Here is a 17249-nt window from a genome sequence, read left to right as displayed (position 1 = left end):
CACACACACACACACACGCCGTTCCTTCCTGTTCCCGCGGCCGGGGAAGGAACAGGAGTGGCTGAGCCGCTCGCTTCTCCTATTCCGGGAGCTCCTCCCCCTGGCGCCCTCGGCGGCTCCTGCCCGGCTGCCCGGCGTCTCCCTGACCCCTGACCTTGGGGTGCGGGAGGACTCAGAGGCTCTGTCCACTGAGCCACAGGAGCCCCGGTGAGCCCAGGCACTCCCGCGAGCTCAGTCCCCATCGCTGTCCTCGCGCCCGTCCGGCCACTCGGCCCGGCGCCCCCGGCCTGGCCGCCCCAGGCTCCGCGCCGGCTCCGGGGCCCGAGGCAGCCCGCCCGCTGTGCTCCCCACGGAGCCGGCAGGAGGTGGTTCTGTCGTGGAGAAGCCAGACCTGATGATGCTCTCCCACTGCATTTTGTGTGAACGTTCATGGTTTTTTTTAAATATATATATTTTTTTTATTAAGGGAGAGGGATAGAGAGTTAGAAACATCGATGAGAGAGAAACATCCATCAGCTGCCTCTTGCACACACCCCACTGGGGATGTGCCCGCAACCAAGGCACATGCCCTTGACCGGAATCGAACCCGGGATCCTTCAGTCCCTAAGCCGACGCTCTATCCATTGAGCCAAACCGGTTTCGGCAATCTGCTTTTTTTTTTAAAAAAAGCGTTCTGGCCCTGGCCAGTGTGGCTCAGTGGATAGAGCCTCGGCCTGCGGACGGAAGGTTCTCAGGCTCAGTTCTGGGCAAGGGCGCCTACCCGGGCTGCAGGCCCGCCCCCCGCCCCCGATCGGGGCCCCTGCAGGAGGCCACCCATTGAGGTGTCTCCCGTGGGTGCTCCTGTCTCCCCCCTCCCTTCCACTCTCTAAAAACCAACATGAAAGTACCCTCGGGTGAGGATTCAAAAAGAGAGAGAGAGAGAGAGAGAGAGAGAGCGAGCATGAGGCTGCGGAGAGAACTGTGGCCAGAGTGTGGAGTGGGCCGTGCAGGGGGAAGCCAGCCCGTGGCCCGGTGGCCCCACTCCGGCCACCCTCACGCCCCTCCCCGCGAAGCCAGCGCGTCTCCCACACGCTCGATATTGGAGAGTCCAGGCAGCGGTCCAGGCGCTGGGGACACAGAGACAAACACCACGGAGGCCCCTGCCCGCCCGGCCCCGGTCCCCCCGGGCAGACAGACAAACAGCAAACGGGTCACATGCGCCGGCGCCCACCACTGAGCAACCCGGCCCGGCAGGCTCCTCAGGCCTCGGGTGGCCGGGCGGAGAAATCCTTTCCTTCTCCTCTGGGGAGACCAGAGGGAGCGGGATGGGCGCGAGGCCCCGGGGCCGGGAGCCGGCAGGCGGCGGGGTTCCCGGCAGCTGGTTGGGAGGAGCTCTGTTCCGCACCAAAGCCGCCGGCTTGTGCCAAAGTTCAGGCTTTGTCTGCCGCCCGGTGGGCGGCTCCGGCGTGCCCTTGGCCAGGACCTGCCGGGCGGTGCGGGCGGCCGTCGGGACGCGAAGCCGGCAGGCATGTTCTGCACAGGCCTCTCCACGGGCCCTGTGCGGGTGTGGCCCCGCGCCGCCCTCTGTGAGCCGGGGTGCCCGGGTGCGGGCGTGAGCACAGCCATGGGTGAGAGGTGCTGCAGGCTGGTGCCAGGAGGTGGCTCAGGCATCCATGGCATTTACCTTTATTTTTAAAACACTTTAAGCCCTGGCTGGTGTGGCTCAGTGGGTAGAGCATCGGCCTGAAGACTGAAAGGTCCCGGGTTCGATTCCCCGTCAGGGCTCATGCCCTGGCTGCAGGCTGCAGCCCGTGTGGCATGTACAAGAGGCAGCTGATCAGTGATTCTCTCTCATCACTGATACTTCCATCTCTCTCTCCCTTCTCTGAAATCAGAATCAATGTACATAAAATTTTATTGATGTCAGAGCACAAGGGAGAGGGAGAGAGAAAAACACCCACGATGGGAGAGGATCCCGGACCGGCTGCCTCCTGCACGCCCCCCACGAGGATGGAGCCCGCAGCCCAGGCCTGTGCCCTGACGGGGAGTCGAACCCCGACCGCCCGGCTCACAGGTCGCGCTCACCCTGAGCCGGCCGCGGGCGCCTTTTTCTGCTAGAAGGACGTCCGTCCGGAGGCAGGCCCACCGAGCCAGCAGGCTCCTCCGAGACCCTGACTGTCTGCGCGGAGGCGCCGTCCCCATGGGCCCGCCCGAGGCTGGTGGACGCCGTTTCCGGGGCCGTCGGACCCCGGAGCGTGAGCGCCCGGCCCGCACCCCAGCACACCGGGCGCCTCGGACCCGTGCCGGCTCCCGGAGCCGGACTGTCTGAAGCCGCTTCGTGTGTGTGTGTGTGTGTGTGTGTGTGTGTGTATGAGTGTGTGTGTGTGTGTGTGTGTGAGTGTGTATGAGTGTGTGTGCGTGTGTGTGTATGTGAGTGTGTGAGAGTGTGTATGAGTGTGTGTGTGCCGTGTGTGTGTGCGTTGTGTGAGTGTGTGTGTGTATGAGTGTGTGTGCTGTGTGTGTGTGTGTGTGAGTGTGTATGAGTGTGTGTGTGAGTGTGTGTGTGTATGTGAGTGTGTGTGTGTATGTGAGTGAGTGTGTGTGTATGTGTGCGTGTGAGTGTGTATGTGTGTATGAGTGTGTGTGTGCGCCGTGTGTGTATATGTGTGAGTGTGTATGTGTGTATGTGTATTTGTGTGTGTGTGCCGTGTGTGTGTGTGTGTGTATGAGTGTGTGTGTGTGAGTGTGTGTATGAGTGTGTGTATGTGTGTGTGTGTATGTATGTGTGTATGTGTATTTGTGTGTGTGTGAGTGTGTGCCGTGTGTGTGTGAGTGTGTGTATGAGTGTGTGTGTATGTGTGTGTGTGTATGTATGTGTGTATGTGTATTTGTGTGTGTGTGAGTGTGTGTGCCCCGTGTGTGTGTGTGTGTGTGTGTGTGTGCGCGCGCGCCGGGCGAGGGGCCGGCTCTGGGGCTCCTGGGCCGGGTGCGCTGTCGGTGGCTCACGCCCTCGGCCCCGCCACGTGTCCTGGGGCGAGGCCAGGGCCGCGGAGGCGGCTCATTGGGCAGCAGAGCCTGTGGCCAGGGAGGCCAGTGGGGCCTCGCTCGCTCCCTGCCGGGGCCGTGGCCAGAGGGAGGAGGTTGCCGGCACCTGGGCAGGGACAGGGGCCGAGCCTGGGCTCTGCGGCCCGGCTGGCTCTGTGCGAGCTGCTCGGCTCCGCTGTTGTCATTGCGGCCACATGCCCGGCCGTGAGGCTCAGTGGTGAGCGTCCACCTAGGAGCCAGGAGGTCAGGGTTCCATTCCCGGTGAGGGCACAGGCCTGCATGGCGGGCTGGATGCCAGTAGGGGGCATGCAGGAGGCAGCTGATCCATGATGCTCTCAGCCCCAGCCACCCCCAGCCCCAGCCCCAGCCCCAGCCCCAGCCCCAGCCCCAGCCCCAGCCCCAGCCCCAGCCCCAGCCCCAGCCCCCGCCGCAGCTGCTGCTGGTTCTGCTGCTTCTCTGGGCCGGGGGCGGAGACACAGCTGAGGCCCAGCTGCTCCCAGGGAGGAAAGGCCGGGGGTCCAGACCCCAAACCACAGGACCGGGATGTGCGGGGGGGGGGGGGGGGGGGGGGGGGTCCCTGGGCGAGGTCCCGCCCACAGCGGACTGTCCGGAGGCCTGGGCTCTGCCCGCCCGGGCGCCTCCCGGACCTGCCCCTGTCCCTGCTCGGCTCCGCCCGCCCGGCTCCCCACAGCGGCTCCCTCGGGAGGGGGAGGGTCTGCTGCTCGGACGGGGGTGTTGACGGCCACGCGGCTATTTTAAGACGTGTTTGTAAAGTGCGCCTGTTGCTGGCGGACATGGAGATAAGCCGGCTTCCTTCCTGGCCTTTGCCCGGCTGAGTCCCCGGCCAAGACCACCCGCCACCCGCCCGCCCGTCTGCTCCTCGCAACGCCCGCTCCGGGGCTGGCCAGCTCCCGCCCCGTCTGGGGGGGAAGGGTTTGATAAGAGGGGGCGTCGTCCAACCCAGAGCCACCCCCTCCCCCCAGGGAGCTCACGCCTCCGGGAGGGGGGTGCCAGGGCAGCTGGTGAGCCAGCTGTGGCCTGAGGTGTGAGGCGCGGCTCAGGGGTGGAGCCTCGACCTGGGGGCCAGGAGGTCCGGGTTCGATTCCCGGTCGGGGCACAGGCCCGGGTGGCGGGCTCATCCCCGGGGGGGGGCGTGCAGGAGGCAGCCGGTCCGTGATCCTCTCTCTTCACGGATGTTTCTCTCCCTCTCCCTCTCCCTTCCTCTCTGACATCAGTAAAAATATATATATTTAAAAAATCAGTGTCTCATAAAAAGGGTAGGCGGTGCTGTGGGGAGACAGCATATGTTTGCGGTCCATGATTCTCTCTCAGCACTGATGTTTCTCCCTCTCCCTCCCGCTCTGAGATCAATAGATACATAAAAAAGAAAAAGAAGCCCATGAAACGTGGGGGGATCTGGAAGGAGTGGCCGCTGAGCCCTTTGGTGGGGTGACCCCATCATTGCACCACAGCCACCCCTCTCCCCCCACACCCCGTGGTGTCTGGGCCCCAGACTCCTCGTCCACATTCGGACTGAGGTGCTCCCCACGGCCCCCCAGCTCCCCACCCCACTCCCAGCCTGTGGCCTTCACCCCCAGCACAGGGGTAGGGCCATCCGTCTCTGTGGTCCCGGCCCTGCCCCCAGCCAGACAGGACCTTCCTGGACAAAGGTGAGGGTCGGGCTGCGGCGGCCTCTCACTTAGGCCCTCACTCGGAGTGAGGGAAGCCAGGACAATCCAGGGCTTGGCGCGGCTGCGGGGGGCTGCGGGGGGGCTGCGGGGGGCTGCGGCGCGGCTGCGGGGGCTGCGGGGGCTGCGGGGGGGCTGCGGCGCGGCTGCGGGGGGGGCTGCGGGGGGCTGCGGCGCGGCTGCGGGGGGCTGCGGGGGGCTGCGGGGGGGGCTGCGGGGGGCTGCGGCGCGGCTGCGGGGGGGCTGCGGGGGGCTGCGGGGGCTGCGGCGCGGCTCCGGGGGGCTGCGGGGGGCTGCGGGGGGCTGCGGGGGGGGCTGCGGGGGGCTGCGGCGCGGCTGCGGGGGCTGCGGGGGGCTGCGGGGGGGCTGCGGCGCGGCTGCGGGGGGCTGCGGCGCGGCTGCGGGGGGCTGCGGGGGGCTGCGGGGGGCTGCGGCGCGGCTGCGGGGGGCTGCGGGGGGGCTGCGGGGGGGGCTGCGGCGCGGCTGCGGGGGGGGCTGCGGGGGGCTGCGGCGCGGCTGCGGGGGGCTGCGGGGGGCTGCGGGGGGCTGCGGCGCGGCTGCGGGGGGCTGCGGGGGGCTGCGGCGCGGCTCCGGGGGGGCTGCGGGGGGCTGCGGGGGGCTGCGGGGGGCTGCGGGGGCTGCGGGGGGGGCTGCGGGGGGATGCGGCGCGGCTGCGGGGGGCTGCGGGGGGCTGCGGGGGGCTGCGGCGCGGCTGCGGGGGCTGCGGCGCGGCTGCGGGGGGCTGCGGCGCGGCTGCGGGGGGGGGCTGCGGGGGGGCTGCGGCGCGGCTGCGGGGGGCTGCGGCGCGGCTGCGGGGTGGTTGCGGCGCGGCTGCGGGGGGCTGCGGCGCGGCTGCGGGGGGGGCTGCGGGGGGCTGCGGGGGGGCTGCGGCGCGCTGCGGGTGGGCTGCGGGGGGCTGCGGGGGGCTGCGGGGGGCTGCGGGGGGGCTGCGGCGCGGCTGCGGGGGGGCTGCGGCGCCGCGATGCGGGGGGCTGCGGGGGGCTGCGGCGCGGCTGCGGGGGGCTGCGGGGGGGCTGCGGGGGGCTGCGGGGGGGGATGCGGCGCGGCTGCGGGGGGGGCTGCGGGGGGGCTGCGGCGCGGCTGCGGGGGGCCTGCGGGGGGCTGCGGGGGGGGCTGCGGGGGGCTGCGGCGCGGCTGCGGGGGCTGCGGGGGGATGCGGGGGCTGCGGGGGGCTGCGGCGGCTCCGGGGGGGCTGCGGGGGGCTGCGGGGGGCTGCGGGGGGGCTGCGGGGGGCTGCGGCGCGGCTGCGGGGGCTGCGGGGGCTGCGGGGGGCTGCGGCGCGGCTGCGGGGGGCTGCGGCGCGGCTGCGGGGGGTTGCGGCGCGGCTGCGGGGGGCTGCGGCGCGGCTGCGGGGGGGGCTGCGGGGGGCTGCGGGGGGGCTGCGGCGCGGCTGCGGGGGGGGCTGCGGGGGGCTGCGGGGGGCTGCGGGGGGGCTGCGGGGCGGCTGCGGCGCGGCTGCGGCGCGGCTGCGGGCGGCTGCGGGGGGGGCTGCGGGGGGGCTGCGGGGGGCTGCGGGGGGGCTGCGGGGGGGGTCATGTGGTGAAGAGCTGAGAACAGCTCCGGCCGGTGTGCCTCAGTGGATAGAGCATTGGCCTGTAGACAGAAGGGTCCTGGGTTCAATTCTGGTCAAGGGCCCATGCGCTGGTTGCAAGCTAGATCCCCAGGAGGGGATGTGCAGTTGGCAGCCGACCGCGATTCTCTCTTGTCATGGATGTTTCTATTCCTCTCTCCCTCTCCCTTCCTCTCTTTAGTCAATAAGACACACGTGTGCGCATGTGCGCGCACACACACATACACACACACACACACACACACACGCACACACACACACGCATAGCCAGATTCCCCATTCACTCTCATTGTGCAATTGTGCAGACCCCTCTCCGCCAGCCATGGGGGATGTGGGGGCTCCGTGGCTGTGACTCCGTGGCGGCTCCATGGCGTGGCGGTGTGGGGGCTCCGTGGCTCCGTGGCGTGGCGGTGTGGGGCTCCGTGGCGTGGCGGTGGGGGGGCTCCGTGGGGGGCTCCGTGGCGTGGCTCCGTGACGTGGCGGTGTGGGGCTCCGTGGCTCCGTGGCGTGGCGGTGGGGGGCTCCGTGGCTCCGTGGCGTGGCGGGCGTGGGGCTCCGTGGCTCCGTGGCGTGGCGGGCGTGGGTCCTGGAGCCTCCTCACGGGGTCTGCTCGCCCCCAGAACGTGCGCATCGACCCCAGCAGCCTGACCTTCAAAGTGTGGAAGGACCTGCCGGTGCCCTTCTACCTCTCCATCTACCTGTTCGACGTGCTCAACCCCAAGGAGGTGCTGGTGGGCCGCCAGCCGCAGGTGCGGGAGCTCGGGCCCTACGTGTACAGGTGAGCGGCGGCGGGCGGCGGGCGGCGGCGGGCGGCGGGCGGGGCGGGCGGGGCGGCGGGCGGGGCGGGCAGGGCGGCGGGCGGGGCGGCGGGCGGGGCGGGCGGGGCGGCGGGCGGCGGGCGGCGGGCGGGGCGGCGGGCGGGCGGCGGGGCGGCGGGCAGGGCGGCGGGCGGGGCGGCGGGCGGGGCGGGCGGGGCGGCGGGCAGGGCGGCGGGCGGGGCGGCGGGCGGGGCGGCGGGCAGGGCGGCGGGCAGGGCGGGCAGGGCGGCGGCGGGCGGCGGGCAGGGCGGGCAGGGCGGGCAGGGCGGCGGCGGGCAGGGCGGGCAGGGCGGCGGCGGGCAGGGCGGGTGGCGGCGGGCAGGGCGGCGGACAGGGCGGCGGGCAGGGCGGGCAGGGCGGGCAGGGCGGCGGGCGGACCGGGCAGGGCGGGCGGCGGCGGGCAGGGCGGCGGGCAGGGCGGCGGGCGGGGCGGCGGGCAGGGCGGCGGGCAGGGCGGGCGGCCTGCCCAGCCCCCAGCTGGCTCCGGAGGCAGGCCCTGCCTCTGGGACCCCGCGGGCCGGGGGGGCGCTGGCTGGTTCTGGTCACCAGGGGGACGCTCAGCAGCTGTGCCCCAGGTTCGGGAGTCAGAAACTCCAGTCAGAGTCCGGGCCAGATTCACTCGCTCCCTCATTCATTCATTCCCTCACTCACTCACCCACTCATCCACTCATTCACTTGCTCCTTCATCCATTCACTCCCTCATTCATTCATTCACTCATTTAATCATTCAGCCATCCAATCATTCAGTCATCCAATCATTCACCCACTCCCTCATCCAATCACTCACTCATTCATTTATTCATCCATCCACTCATTCACTCTCTCATCCATCACTTATTCATTCACTCATCCACTCATTCACTCACTCATTCATTCATTATTCACTCAGATACTCCTCCACTAATTTATTCATTCTCTCATTGCTTCACTCGCTCATTCACTCCCTCATCCAATCATTCACTCATTCTTCACTCAGTTATTCCTTCACTCATTTATTCATTCACTCACTCTTCCACTAATTTATTCATTCATTGTTTCACTTGCTCATTTACTCACTCACTCATTCATTATCCACTCTGCAATCATTCATTCACTCATTCATCCACCATTTACTCATTAATTCGTTCGCTCATTGGGTCACTCACTCATTCATTTGCTCATTCAGTCATTGATCCAATAACTCATTCATTCACTCATTTACTCATTCGCTTACCCATTTACTCATTGATCGTTCACTCACTGATTCACTCATCCACTCATCTACTCATTTATTGATTCGTTCACTCATTCTTCCGACAAACGTCTGTTGGGCACTGAGTGGATTTCTGTGGCTGTTCTAGGCACAGGGAACCCCAAAATGGACAGAAAGCACTGAGGGGGGAGGGGGTCCCCAGGTCAGTGTCTGGGGAGGGGGTCCCCGGGTCAATGTGGGGGGAGGGGTCCCAGGTCAGTGTGGGGAGGGGGTCCCCGGGTCAATGTGGGGGGAAGGGGTGCCCGGGTCAGTGTGGGGGGAGGGGTCCCCAGTCAGTGTGGGGGAGGGGTCCCCGGTCAGTGTGGGGAGGGGGTTTAGGCCTGAGATGACGGCGGGGGGGGTCTCGGACAAGGTGACGGGGACAGGGCCCGGCGGAGGCGGACTGGCGGGGGGGCCTGCGGGCTTTGGGGCGCCCTCCCAGGCGGGCGGGGGGCCTCGCCGGCGGGAGGACGGACCTGGGGCGGCAGGCTCGGCTCGGGCTGCGGGGAGCCGTGCAGACACCAGGGCAGGCCCAGGGGGAGCCTGCAGGAAGCCAGGCGTGACCCCCCCCCCCCGCAGGGAGTTCCGGCACAAGAGCAACATCACCTTCAACGACAACGACACCGTGTCCTTCCGGGAGTACCGCCACTTCCAGTTCCAGCCGCACATGTCCCGCGGCTCGGAGAGCGACTACGTCAGCATGCCCAACGTCCTGATGATGGTGCGCCCGCCGCCGGCCGCCCCGGCCCGCCCGCCGGCCCCGCCCCGGCCCGCCCGCCCGCTCCAGCTAAACCCCGCCCCTCCCAGCCCCGCCCCGCCGGCCCCGCCCCGCCCCGCCGGCCCCGCCCCGGCCCGCCCGCCCGCTCCAGCTAAACCCCGCCCCTCCCGGCCCCGCCCCGCCGGCCCCGCCCCGGCCCGCCCGCCCGCTCCAGCTAAACCCCGGCCCGCCCAGCCCAGCCCGGCCCAGCCCGGCCCGCCCCTGCTAACCCCGGCCTGTCCCGCCCCGGGCCCGCCCAGCCCCTGCTAAACCCCGCTCGCCACGCCCAGGCACCGCCACGCCCCCATATGCCCCACCCAGGCCCCGCCCCTATCAAGCCCCGCCCGCCACGCCCCTATGCCACGCCCAGTCCCGCCCGCCTGAGCCCGCTGCCCTGCCCGCAGAGCTCGGCCATGATGGCGGAGAAGAAGTCGATGGCGCTGAAGATGCTGATGACCTTGGGCTTCTCCAGCCTGGGCCAGCATGCCTTCATGAACCGCACGGTGGGCGAGGTCATTTGGGGCTACAGCGACCCCCTCATCAGCCTCATCAACCACATCCTGCCGGGCATGCTGCCGCTCAAGGACAAGTTCGGGCTGTTCGCGGAGGTGCGCCAGGGAGGCCCGCCCCGTCCGCCCCGCCGCCGGCGTCCGTGGCAACTGTGACTGTTGTCAGTGTGGAGACGGTGGGCCCGGGGCCGCGGGGTCCCCGGCAGACACCTAGCTCCTCAGGGCCCTGAAAACCCACAGGCGGGCTCAGGCACGGCTTGGTCCAGGCTCCCTGGTGTGATTGGGTGGATGGATGGGAGCAGGCAGGTCACACATGGCGACGACAGCTCTGATCCGAGCTGCCTGGTGTGTCTTTTTTCTGTTTTTTTTCCAAATATGATTCTGTGGGTTTCAGGGAGCGGTGGCAACATGGATCCTGCACGCCCCCTACTGGGGATCGAGCCCGCCGCCCAGGCACGGGCCCTGGCCCGGGGTCAGACTGGCGCTCCCCTCGTCCCCGGCGCTGGGGCAGCCCGGGCCTCCCGCTGCGAGGCCTGAAGCTGCTGCCCTCTGCTGTGCCCGCAGTTTAACAACTCCGACTCCGGGCTCTTCACCGTGTTCACCGGCGTCAAAGACTTCAGCCGCGTCCACCTCGTGGACAAGTGGAACGGGATCAGCAAGGTGCGAGCCGGGCGCAGCGGGCCCCACAGCCCGGCCCCGCCCCACAGCCCGGCCCCGCCCCCCCACAGCCCGGCCCCGCCCCACAGCCCGGCCCCGCCCACACACAGCCTGGCCCGCCCCCCACAGCCCGGCCCCACCCCACAGCCCGGCCCTGCCCCCCACACAGCCCGGCCCCGCCCACACACAGCCCGGCCCGCCCCCCACAGCCCGGCCCCGCCCACACAGCCCGGCCCGCCCCCCACAGCCCGGCCCCGCCCTCACAGCCCGGCCCCGCCCCACAGCCCTGCCCCGCCCACAGCCCGGCCCCGCCCCACAGCCCCGCCCACAACGCCCGGCCCCGCCCACCCCGGCCAGCAGTGTCCTCTCCTGCCACCCAGACAGCTAGAAGTGCGGCCGGCCCCTCCACTCACACCCAGCCCGGGCGCCTGAGCCCTGGAAGCCGGGTCATGAGCCCCGCCGCCTGGCCTTCCCGCCCGGCCTTCCCGCGCCCCGGCCTTCCCGCGCCCCGGCCTTCCCGCCGCCCGGCCTTCCCGCGCCCCGGCCTTCCCGCGCCCCGGCCTTCCCGCCGCCCGGCCTTCCCGCGCCCCGGCCTTCCCGCCGCCCGGCCTTCCCGCGCCCCGCCCTTCCCGCGCCCCGGCCTTCCCGCGCCGCGTGCCGCTCACCTTCCGCTCTGGGCTCCCCCAGGTCAACTACTGGCACTCGGACCAGTGTAACATGATCAACGGCACGTCCGGGCAGATGTGGGCGCCGTTCATGACTCCCAAGACGGACGTGGAGTTCTTCAGCCCCGAGGCCTGCCGGTGAGCCCGCGGGCCTGGCGGAGAGTGTGGGCTCCCCGGTTCGCCAGCTTCGCGTCCCACACGGCTCGTTGGTTGCACCTGGAGGAGCCAGGCTCCGGCTGCAGCAGCTGGTGCGGGGACAGGGCGGGGGAGCTGGTGCGGGGACAGGGAGGGGGAGCTGGTGCGGGGACAGGGAGGGGGAGCTGGGGCGGGGACAGGGAGGGGGAGCTGCAGGGACAGGGAGGGGGAGCTGCAGGGATAGGGAGGGGGAGCTGGTGCGGGGACAGGGAGGGGGAGCTGCACGGACAGGGAGGGGGAGCTGGTGCGGGGACAGGGAGGGGGAGCTGCAGGGACAGGGAGGGGGAGCTGCAGGGATAGGGAGGGGGAGCTGGTGCGGGGACAGGGAGGGGAAGCTGCACGGACAGGGAGGGGGAGCTGCAGGGACAGGGAGGGGGAGCTGCACGGACAGGGAGGGGGAGCTGCAGGGACAGGGAGGGGGAGCTGGTGCGGGGACAGGGAGGGGGAGCTGGGGTGGGGACAGGGAGGGGGAGCTGGTGCGGGGACAGGGAGGGGGAGCTGGGGCGGGGACAGGGAGGGGGAGCTGGGGCGGGGACAGGGAGGGGGAGCTGGCGCGGGAACAGGGAGGGGGAGCTGGTGCACGGACAGGGAGGGGGAGCTGGGGCGGGGACAGGGAGGGGGAGCTGGTGCGGGGACAGGGAGGGGGAGCTGCACGGACAGGGAGGGGGAGCTGGGGCGGGGACAGGGAGGGGGAGCTGCAGGGACAGGGAGGGGGAGCTGCAGGGATAGGGAGGGGGAGCTGGTGCGGGGACAGGGAGGGGAAGCTGCATGGACAGGGAGGGGGAGCTGCAGGGACAGGGAGGGGGAGCTGCACGGACAGGGAGGGGGAGCTGCAGGGACAGGGAGGGGGAGCTGGTGCGAGGACAGGGAGGGGGAGCTGGGGTGGGGACAGGGAGGGGGAGCTGGTGCGGGGACAGGGAGGGGGAGCTGGGGCGGGGACAGGGAGGGGGAGCTGGGGCGGGGACAGGGAGGGGGAGCTGGCGCGGGAACAGGGAGGGGGAGGACTGGGGACAGGGAGGGGGAGCTGGGGCGGGGACAGGGAGGGGGAGGACTGGGGACAGGGAGGGGGAGCTGCAGGGACAGGGAGGGGGAGCTGCAGGGACAGGGAGGGGGAGCTGCAGGGACAGGGAGGGGGAGCTGGTGCGGGGACAGGGAGGGGAAGCTGCACGGACAGGGAGGGGGAGCTGCAGGGACAGGGAGGGGGAGCTGCACGGACAGGGAGGGGGAGCTGCAGGGACAGGGAGGGGGAGCTGGTGCGGGGACAGGGAGGGGGAGCTGGGGTGGGGACAGGGAGGGGGAGCTGGGGCGGGGACAGGGAGGGGGAGCTGGGGCGGGGACAGGGAGGGGGAGCTGGGGCGGGGACAGGGAGGGGGAGCTGGCGCGGGAACAGGGAGGGGGAGGACTGGGGACAGGGAGGGGGAGCTGGGGCGGGGACAGGGAGGGGGAGGACTGGGGACAGGGAGGGGGAGCTGGGGCGGGGACAGGGAGGGGGAGCTGGCGCGGGGACAGGGAGGGGGAGCTGGTGCGGGGACAGGGAGGGGGAGCTGGTGCACGGACAGGGAGGGGGAGCTGGGGCGGGGACAGGGAGGGGGAGCTGGTGCGGGGACAGGGAGGGGGAGGACTGGGGACAGGGAGGGGGAGCTGCAGGGACAGGGAGGGGGAGCTGGTGCGGGGACAGGGAGGGAGCTGGTGCGGGGACAGGGAGGGGGAGCTGGTGCACGGACAGGGAGGGGGAGCTGGTGCGGGGACAGGGAGGGAGCTGGTGCGGGGACAGGGAGGGGGAGCTGGCGCGGGGACAGGGAGGGGGAGCTGGTGCGGGGACAGGGAGGGGGAGCTGGTGCAGGGGACAGGGAGGGGGAGCTGGTGCGGGGACAGGGAGGGGGAGCTGCACGGACAGGGAGGGGGAGCTGCAGGGACAGGGAGGGGGAGGACTGGGGACAGGGCAGGGACCGGGGGGGGGACGGGTCTCTGGCCCTCAGAGTGGTGTCCTGGCTGGGACCCAGGCCAGTGTGCCCCCGGGGGTCAGAGCGGGAGGGGATGGTGCTGTGTGTATCCACTTTTTACATTTTATTTTATTTTATTTTTAAAGTATTTTTTAATTGATGTCAGAGAGGAGGGAGCGGGAGAGAGAAGCAGCCACGGTGAGTCAGGGGCCGGCAGCTGCTGCTGTGGCAATGCCGCGCCGGCTCACCCGCCCGTCTGCCCAGGTCCATGAAGCTCATCTACCAGGAGGCCGGGGCGTACGAGGGCATCCCCACCTTCCGCTTCAAGGCCCCCGACACCCTGTTTGCCAACGGGTCCGTCTACCCGCCCAACGAGGGCTTCTGCCCGTGCCTGAAGAATGGCATCCAGAACGTCAGCACCTGCAAGTTCAGTGCGTGTCCTCGCCCTGACCCTGACCCTGACCCCTGACCCCTGACCCAGGCGGGGGGCGGTCACTGGGCCCTGTGACCTCAGGCTCTCGCTGAGCCGGTCGGCCGCAGAAAGGCCATCTGAAAGAAGGAAGCCCTTAGTAATAATTCCCACGAGCTCCGAGACCTGGGACTCGAACCCTGACCGTAGACAGCTCTGTGGCGCCGAGTCCCGGGCCAGGTCTCCGAGCCGCCCTGCGGCCGCGGCCTTGACCTTCATGGAGTCCAGGGCCCAGGGCGGGGGCATCCGGGCGGGTGCCCACCGCAGGGGGCTCCCGGGGCCCCGGGTGGGAAGGGGCCGGATCGTTCCGGAACGCCTCGCCGAGGCCCTGCCTCGCCCTTCGCTCCTGCGGGTGGATCAGGGGGCGCTCTCTGCTTTCCCTCTCTGCCCGGCCTCTGCCCGTCTCCCAGAGGCCCGTCCCTGTGGCCACGGGGGCGGCACCTCTTCCTGGCTGCAGAGTGCTCCCCGGCCGCTCCTCGGCTCCTCGCCTGTCCCGCTCTCGGCGCTGGTCCCGGGTTCGAAGGTGTGATCTCGGGCGGCAGGGACCATGCGTGTCTGGGTGCGTGCACTCCGCCTCCTGTGGGTTTATCTGGGGATAAGACGGCCGCAGCCTCCCTTCCCTGAGCCCCCCCTTCCAGCCCGATCGCAGTCCCGGTGATTAGATACGTCGCCATAAAGCTGTAAATTAATTAGCACTTGCACCTGGGCGGTTCTCGGGGCTGTTTGGTGCTGGCCAAGTGCCAGGCGGCTCACTGTCCGCAGCCGGGGCGGGAGCCGGGCAGGTGCGGGGGCAGGTGCAGGGGCAGGTGTGGGGGCAGGTGCGGGGGCAGGTGCGGGGGCAGGTGTGGGGGCAGGTGCAGGGCAGAGCAGAGGCAGGTGTGGGGGCGGGAGCCGGGCAGGTGCAGGGGCGGGTGCTGGGGCGGGAGCCAGGGCAGGTGCGGGGGCAGGTGTGGGGGCAGGTGCGGGGGCAGGTGCAGGGACAGGTGTGGGGGCGGGAGCCGGGCAGGTGCAGGGGCGGGTGCTGGGGCGGGAGCCAGGGCAGGTGCGGGGGCAGGTGTGGGGGCAGGTGCGGGGGCAGGTGCAGGGGCAGGTGTGGGGGCAGGTGCAGGGGCGGGTGCTGGGGCGGGAGCCAGGGCAGGTGCGGGGGCAGGTGTGGGGGCAGGTGCGGGGGCAGGTGCAGGGGCAGGTGTGGGGGCAGGTGCAGGGGCAGGTGTGGGGGCGGGAGCCGGGCAGGTGCAGGTGCGGGTGCTGGGGCGGGAGCCAGGGCAGGTGTGGGAGCAGGTGCAGGGGCAGGTGTGGGGGTGGGTGATGGCACCCTGGCGCCACCCACTGCGCTCCCCGGGCCCTGGAGGCGTGGCACCTCCAGGTGGGGCCGGCGGGGGCCGCCTCCCTCGGCAGAGCCGGGTGGAGCCCTGTGGAAGTGGGGCCCGGCCTTTGCTGACGGCCGCCCAGGTGCAGACGGGAAGGTGGGGCCTCCCAGGAGGACCAGGGCCCACAGGGAGGAGGCTGTGTCTGTGCTCTGTCTGTCTGTCTGTCTGTCTGACCACCTCCAGGAGGAAGTGTCTGCTGGTGCGCATCTGTCTTTTCTGTGACTCTCACCGGAGCGGTTCCTGGCTTTGGAGAGAGGGAGGGAGGGAGAGGCAGAGCGAGCGCCGCTGTGAGAGGCGGGTCGGGGGCTGCCTCCCGCCTGCTCCAGCCGGGCGGGCATGGGACCGGCCACCCAGCACACCGCCAGTGAGCGCCCGGCCAGGCTCCGCGGGGGTGCGCAGCCTCGGCCCTCCCTCCGGGCGGCCCCCGACCAGACCGGCTGCCGGCCGGAGCGCAGGTGTGCCCTCCCCACGGCGGCGGACACTGGCTGCCGTGCACGGAGCCCGGACCCTGGCTGCCTGGCTGGGCGATGCTCCCCCTCACATCCCTCTGCTCCTCCACACCGCCTGCGCCCCAGCCTCCCCCTCCCGCTCGCCCCCGCACCCCTGCCTCCTGGGATGCCACCCCGCCCTCTGCCATCGGCCTCCGCCTGGTGCCTCCTCCTCCTCCCTCAGAAGGTCCCCACGTCCCCCTTCCCCTGGCACAGAGCGCGCCCCCTGCTGGCTTCCAGCCCGAATGGCGGGACCCCTCTGCCTAGTCATTGTCGTTGGCTTCCTGTCATCCTCACGGCACCCGCTACGGCTGCGTGTCCGCGTCCTGCACCCCGTCCGGCTCCGGGCCTGGCATGAAGCCTCAGGACGTGTCAGCGCCCTCTGCCCTCCGCCCCGTCTGCCCCTCTGCCCTCCGCCCCCTCTGCCTCTGCCTGTCCGATGCCCTCTCCCTGTCCTCTGCCCCATCTGCCCCCTCTGCCTCTGCCCCATCTGCCCCCTCTGCTTCTGCCTGTCCTCTGCCCCCTCTGCCTCTGCCTCTGCCTCTGCCTGTCCGATGCCCCCTCTGCCTGTCCGATGCCCCCTCTGCCTCTGCCTCTGCCTGTCTGACGCCCCCCCTCCTCTCCTTCCAGACGCGCCCCTGTTCATCTCGCACCCGCACTTCTACAATGCGGACCCCTCCCTGGCCGAGGCCGTGCAGGGCCTGCACCCCAGCGAGAAGGAGCACTCCCTGTTCCTGGACGTGCACCCGGTGGGCCTGCGGCAGCCGGGGCTTCTGGGGGTTCTGCTGGCTCCCGCCTGCCCCTCCCCGCACAGGCGGGGGGAGGGATGGGGGAGCAGATGCCGGCTCTGGCTTGGGCAGCTCCTGGGACATCACACCGCCAAGGTCTCTCCTTTGCTCAGACTCCATAGTTCAGGATGTGCTATCTGGCCGGCAGGCGGGGTGTCTGCAGAAGGGTCATAAGACAGTAAATTAATTAGGATTATCAGCTGCCAATTACGAGGCCTCAGCCTCTAGGTGCCAGCCTGGCCCTGGTGCCCGGCAGATAAGTGCCATCTGGGGAATTCCAGCGAGAGCGAGGTCCCTGTGCTCACTTCTGTGGGTGGGTCTCCCTCCCGCCCCCACCCTGAGCACCAGGCAGGTCCGTCCGGGGGGAGGGGGAGGCTCCCAGCTGCGCGGCAGCACCAGGCCGGCCTCTCCAGGGCAGCGTGGAAGCCGGAGAGGCCTCTGGCTGTCCCGTTGCCTGGCGCCGGGGAGCAGGGTCGGGGGCTGCCGGCTCGGCACCGGCCGGCCGGCCCTCACCGTGTGCTCCTGCAGGTCACGGGGATCCCCATGAACTGCTCGGTGAAGCTGCAGGTCAGCCTGTACATGAAGGCCATCCAGGGCATCGGGTGAGTGGCTGTCAGAGGCTCCGGCCTGCGGGCACCGGCCCTGGCTGTGGCCGTCGCTCCCCAAAGGGATCCTAGCTCTGCCCCAGGCCCCGCCGCCCCCTCCCGCGTCCGCCCCCAGACAGGAGTGTCTGCTGAGCCCTGCCTGGCGCCCAGCGAGGGGCAGAAACAAGACTGGGGCAAAACCGAGGTTCACAAGGCAACCGTCACCCAGCGCCCTCACCTGGCCCCTCATCCGGAGAGGCTTTTTAAAGCACCGACTTGTTTTTATTTCTTAAAACGTATTTTGATTGATTTCAGAGAGGGAGAGGGAGGGAGGAGAAACATCGTGATGAGAGAGAGTCGTGGATCGGCTGCCTCCTGCACGCCTGACCCAGCCTGCACCCGCCTGACGGGGAACCAACCCTGACCTCCTGGTTCCTGGGTCGACGCTCCAGCACAAGACAGGCCGGCCCGG

General features: G+C 70.5%; 1 protein-coding gene across 2 annotated transcripts in view; it reads left to right on the top strand.

Moving 5' to 3' along the window:
* SCARB1 (scavenger receptor class B member 1) overlaps nt 1-17249 on the top strand; it is a 32926-nt gene that overhangs the window by 7700 nt on the left and 7977 nt on the right. For both annotated transcript variants that reach the window (XM_045576099.1, XM_036422977.2), the window contains exons 2-9: nt 6924-7081; nt 8932-9073; nt 9514-9717; nt 10183-10278; nt 10963-11078; nt 13343-13509; nt 16036-16154; nt 16722-16795. In XM_045576099.1, the coding sequence (XP_045432055.1) occupies nt 6924-7081; nt 8932-9073; nt 9514-9717; nt 10183-10278; nt 10963-11078; nt 13343-13509; nt 16036-16154; nt 16722-16795 (1076 nt within the window). The remainder of the gene's footprint in view (nt 1-6923; nt 7082-8931; nt 9074-9513; nt 9718-10182; nt 10279-10962; nt 11079-13342; nt 13510-16035; nt 16155-16721; nt 16796-17249) is intronic.

The sequence above is a fragment of the Pipistrellus kuhlii genome, unplaced genomic scaffold, assembly GCF_014108245.1.
Source record: "Pipistrellus kuhlii isolate mPipKuh1 unplaced genomic scaffold, mPipKuh1.p scaffold_m20_p_74, whole genome shotgun sequence".
NCBI lineage: Eukaryota > Metazoa > Chordata > Mammalia > Chiroptera > Vespertilionidae > Pipistrellus > Pipistrellus kuhlii.
This window is presented reverse-complemented; position numbering and strand designations above follow the sequence as displayed.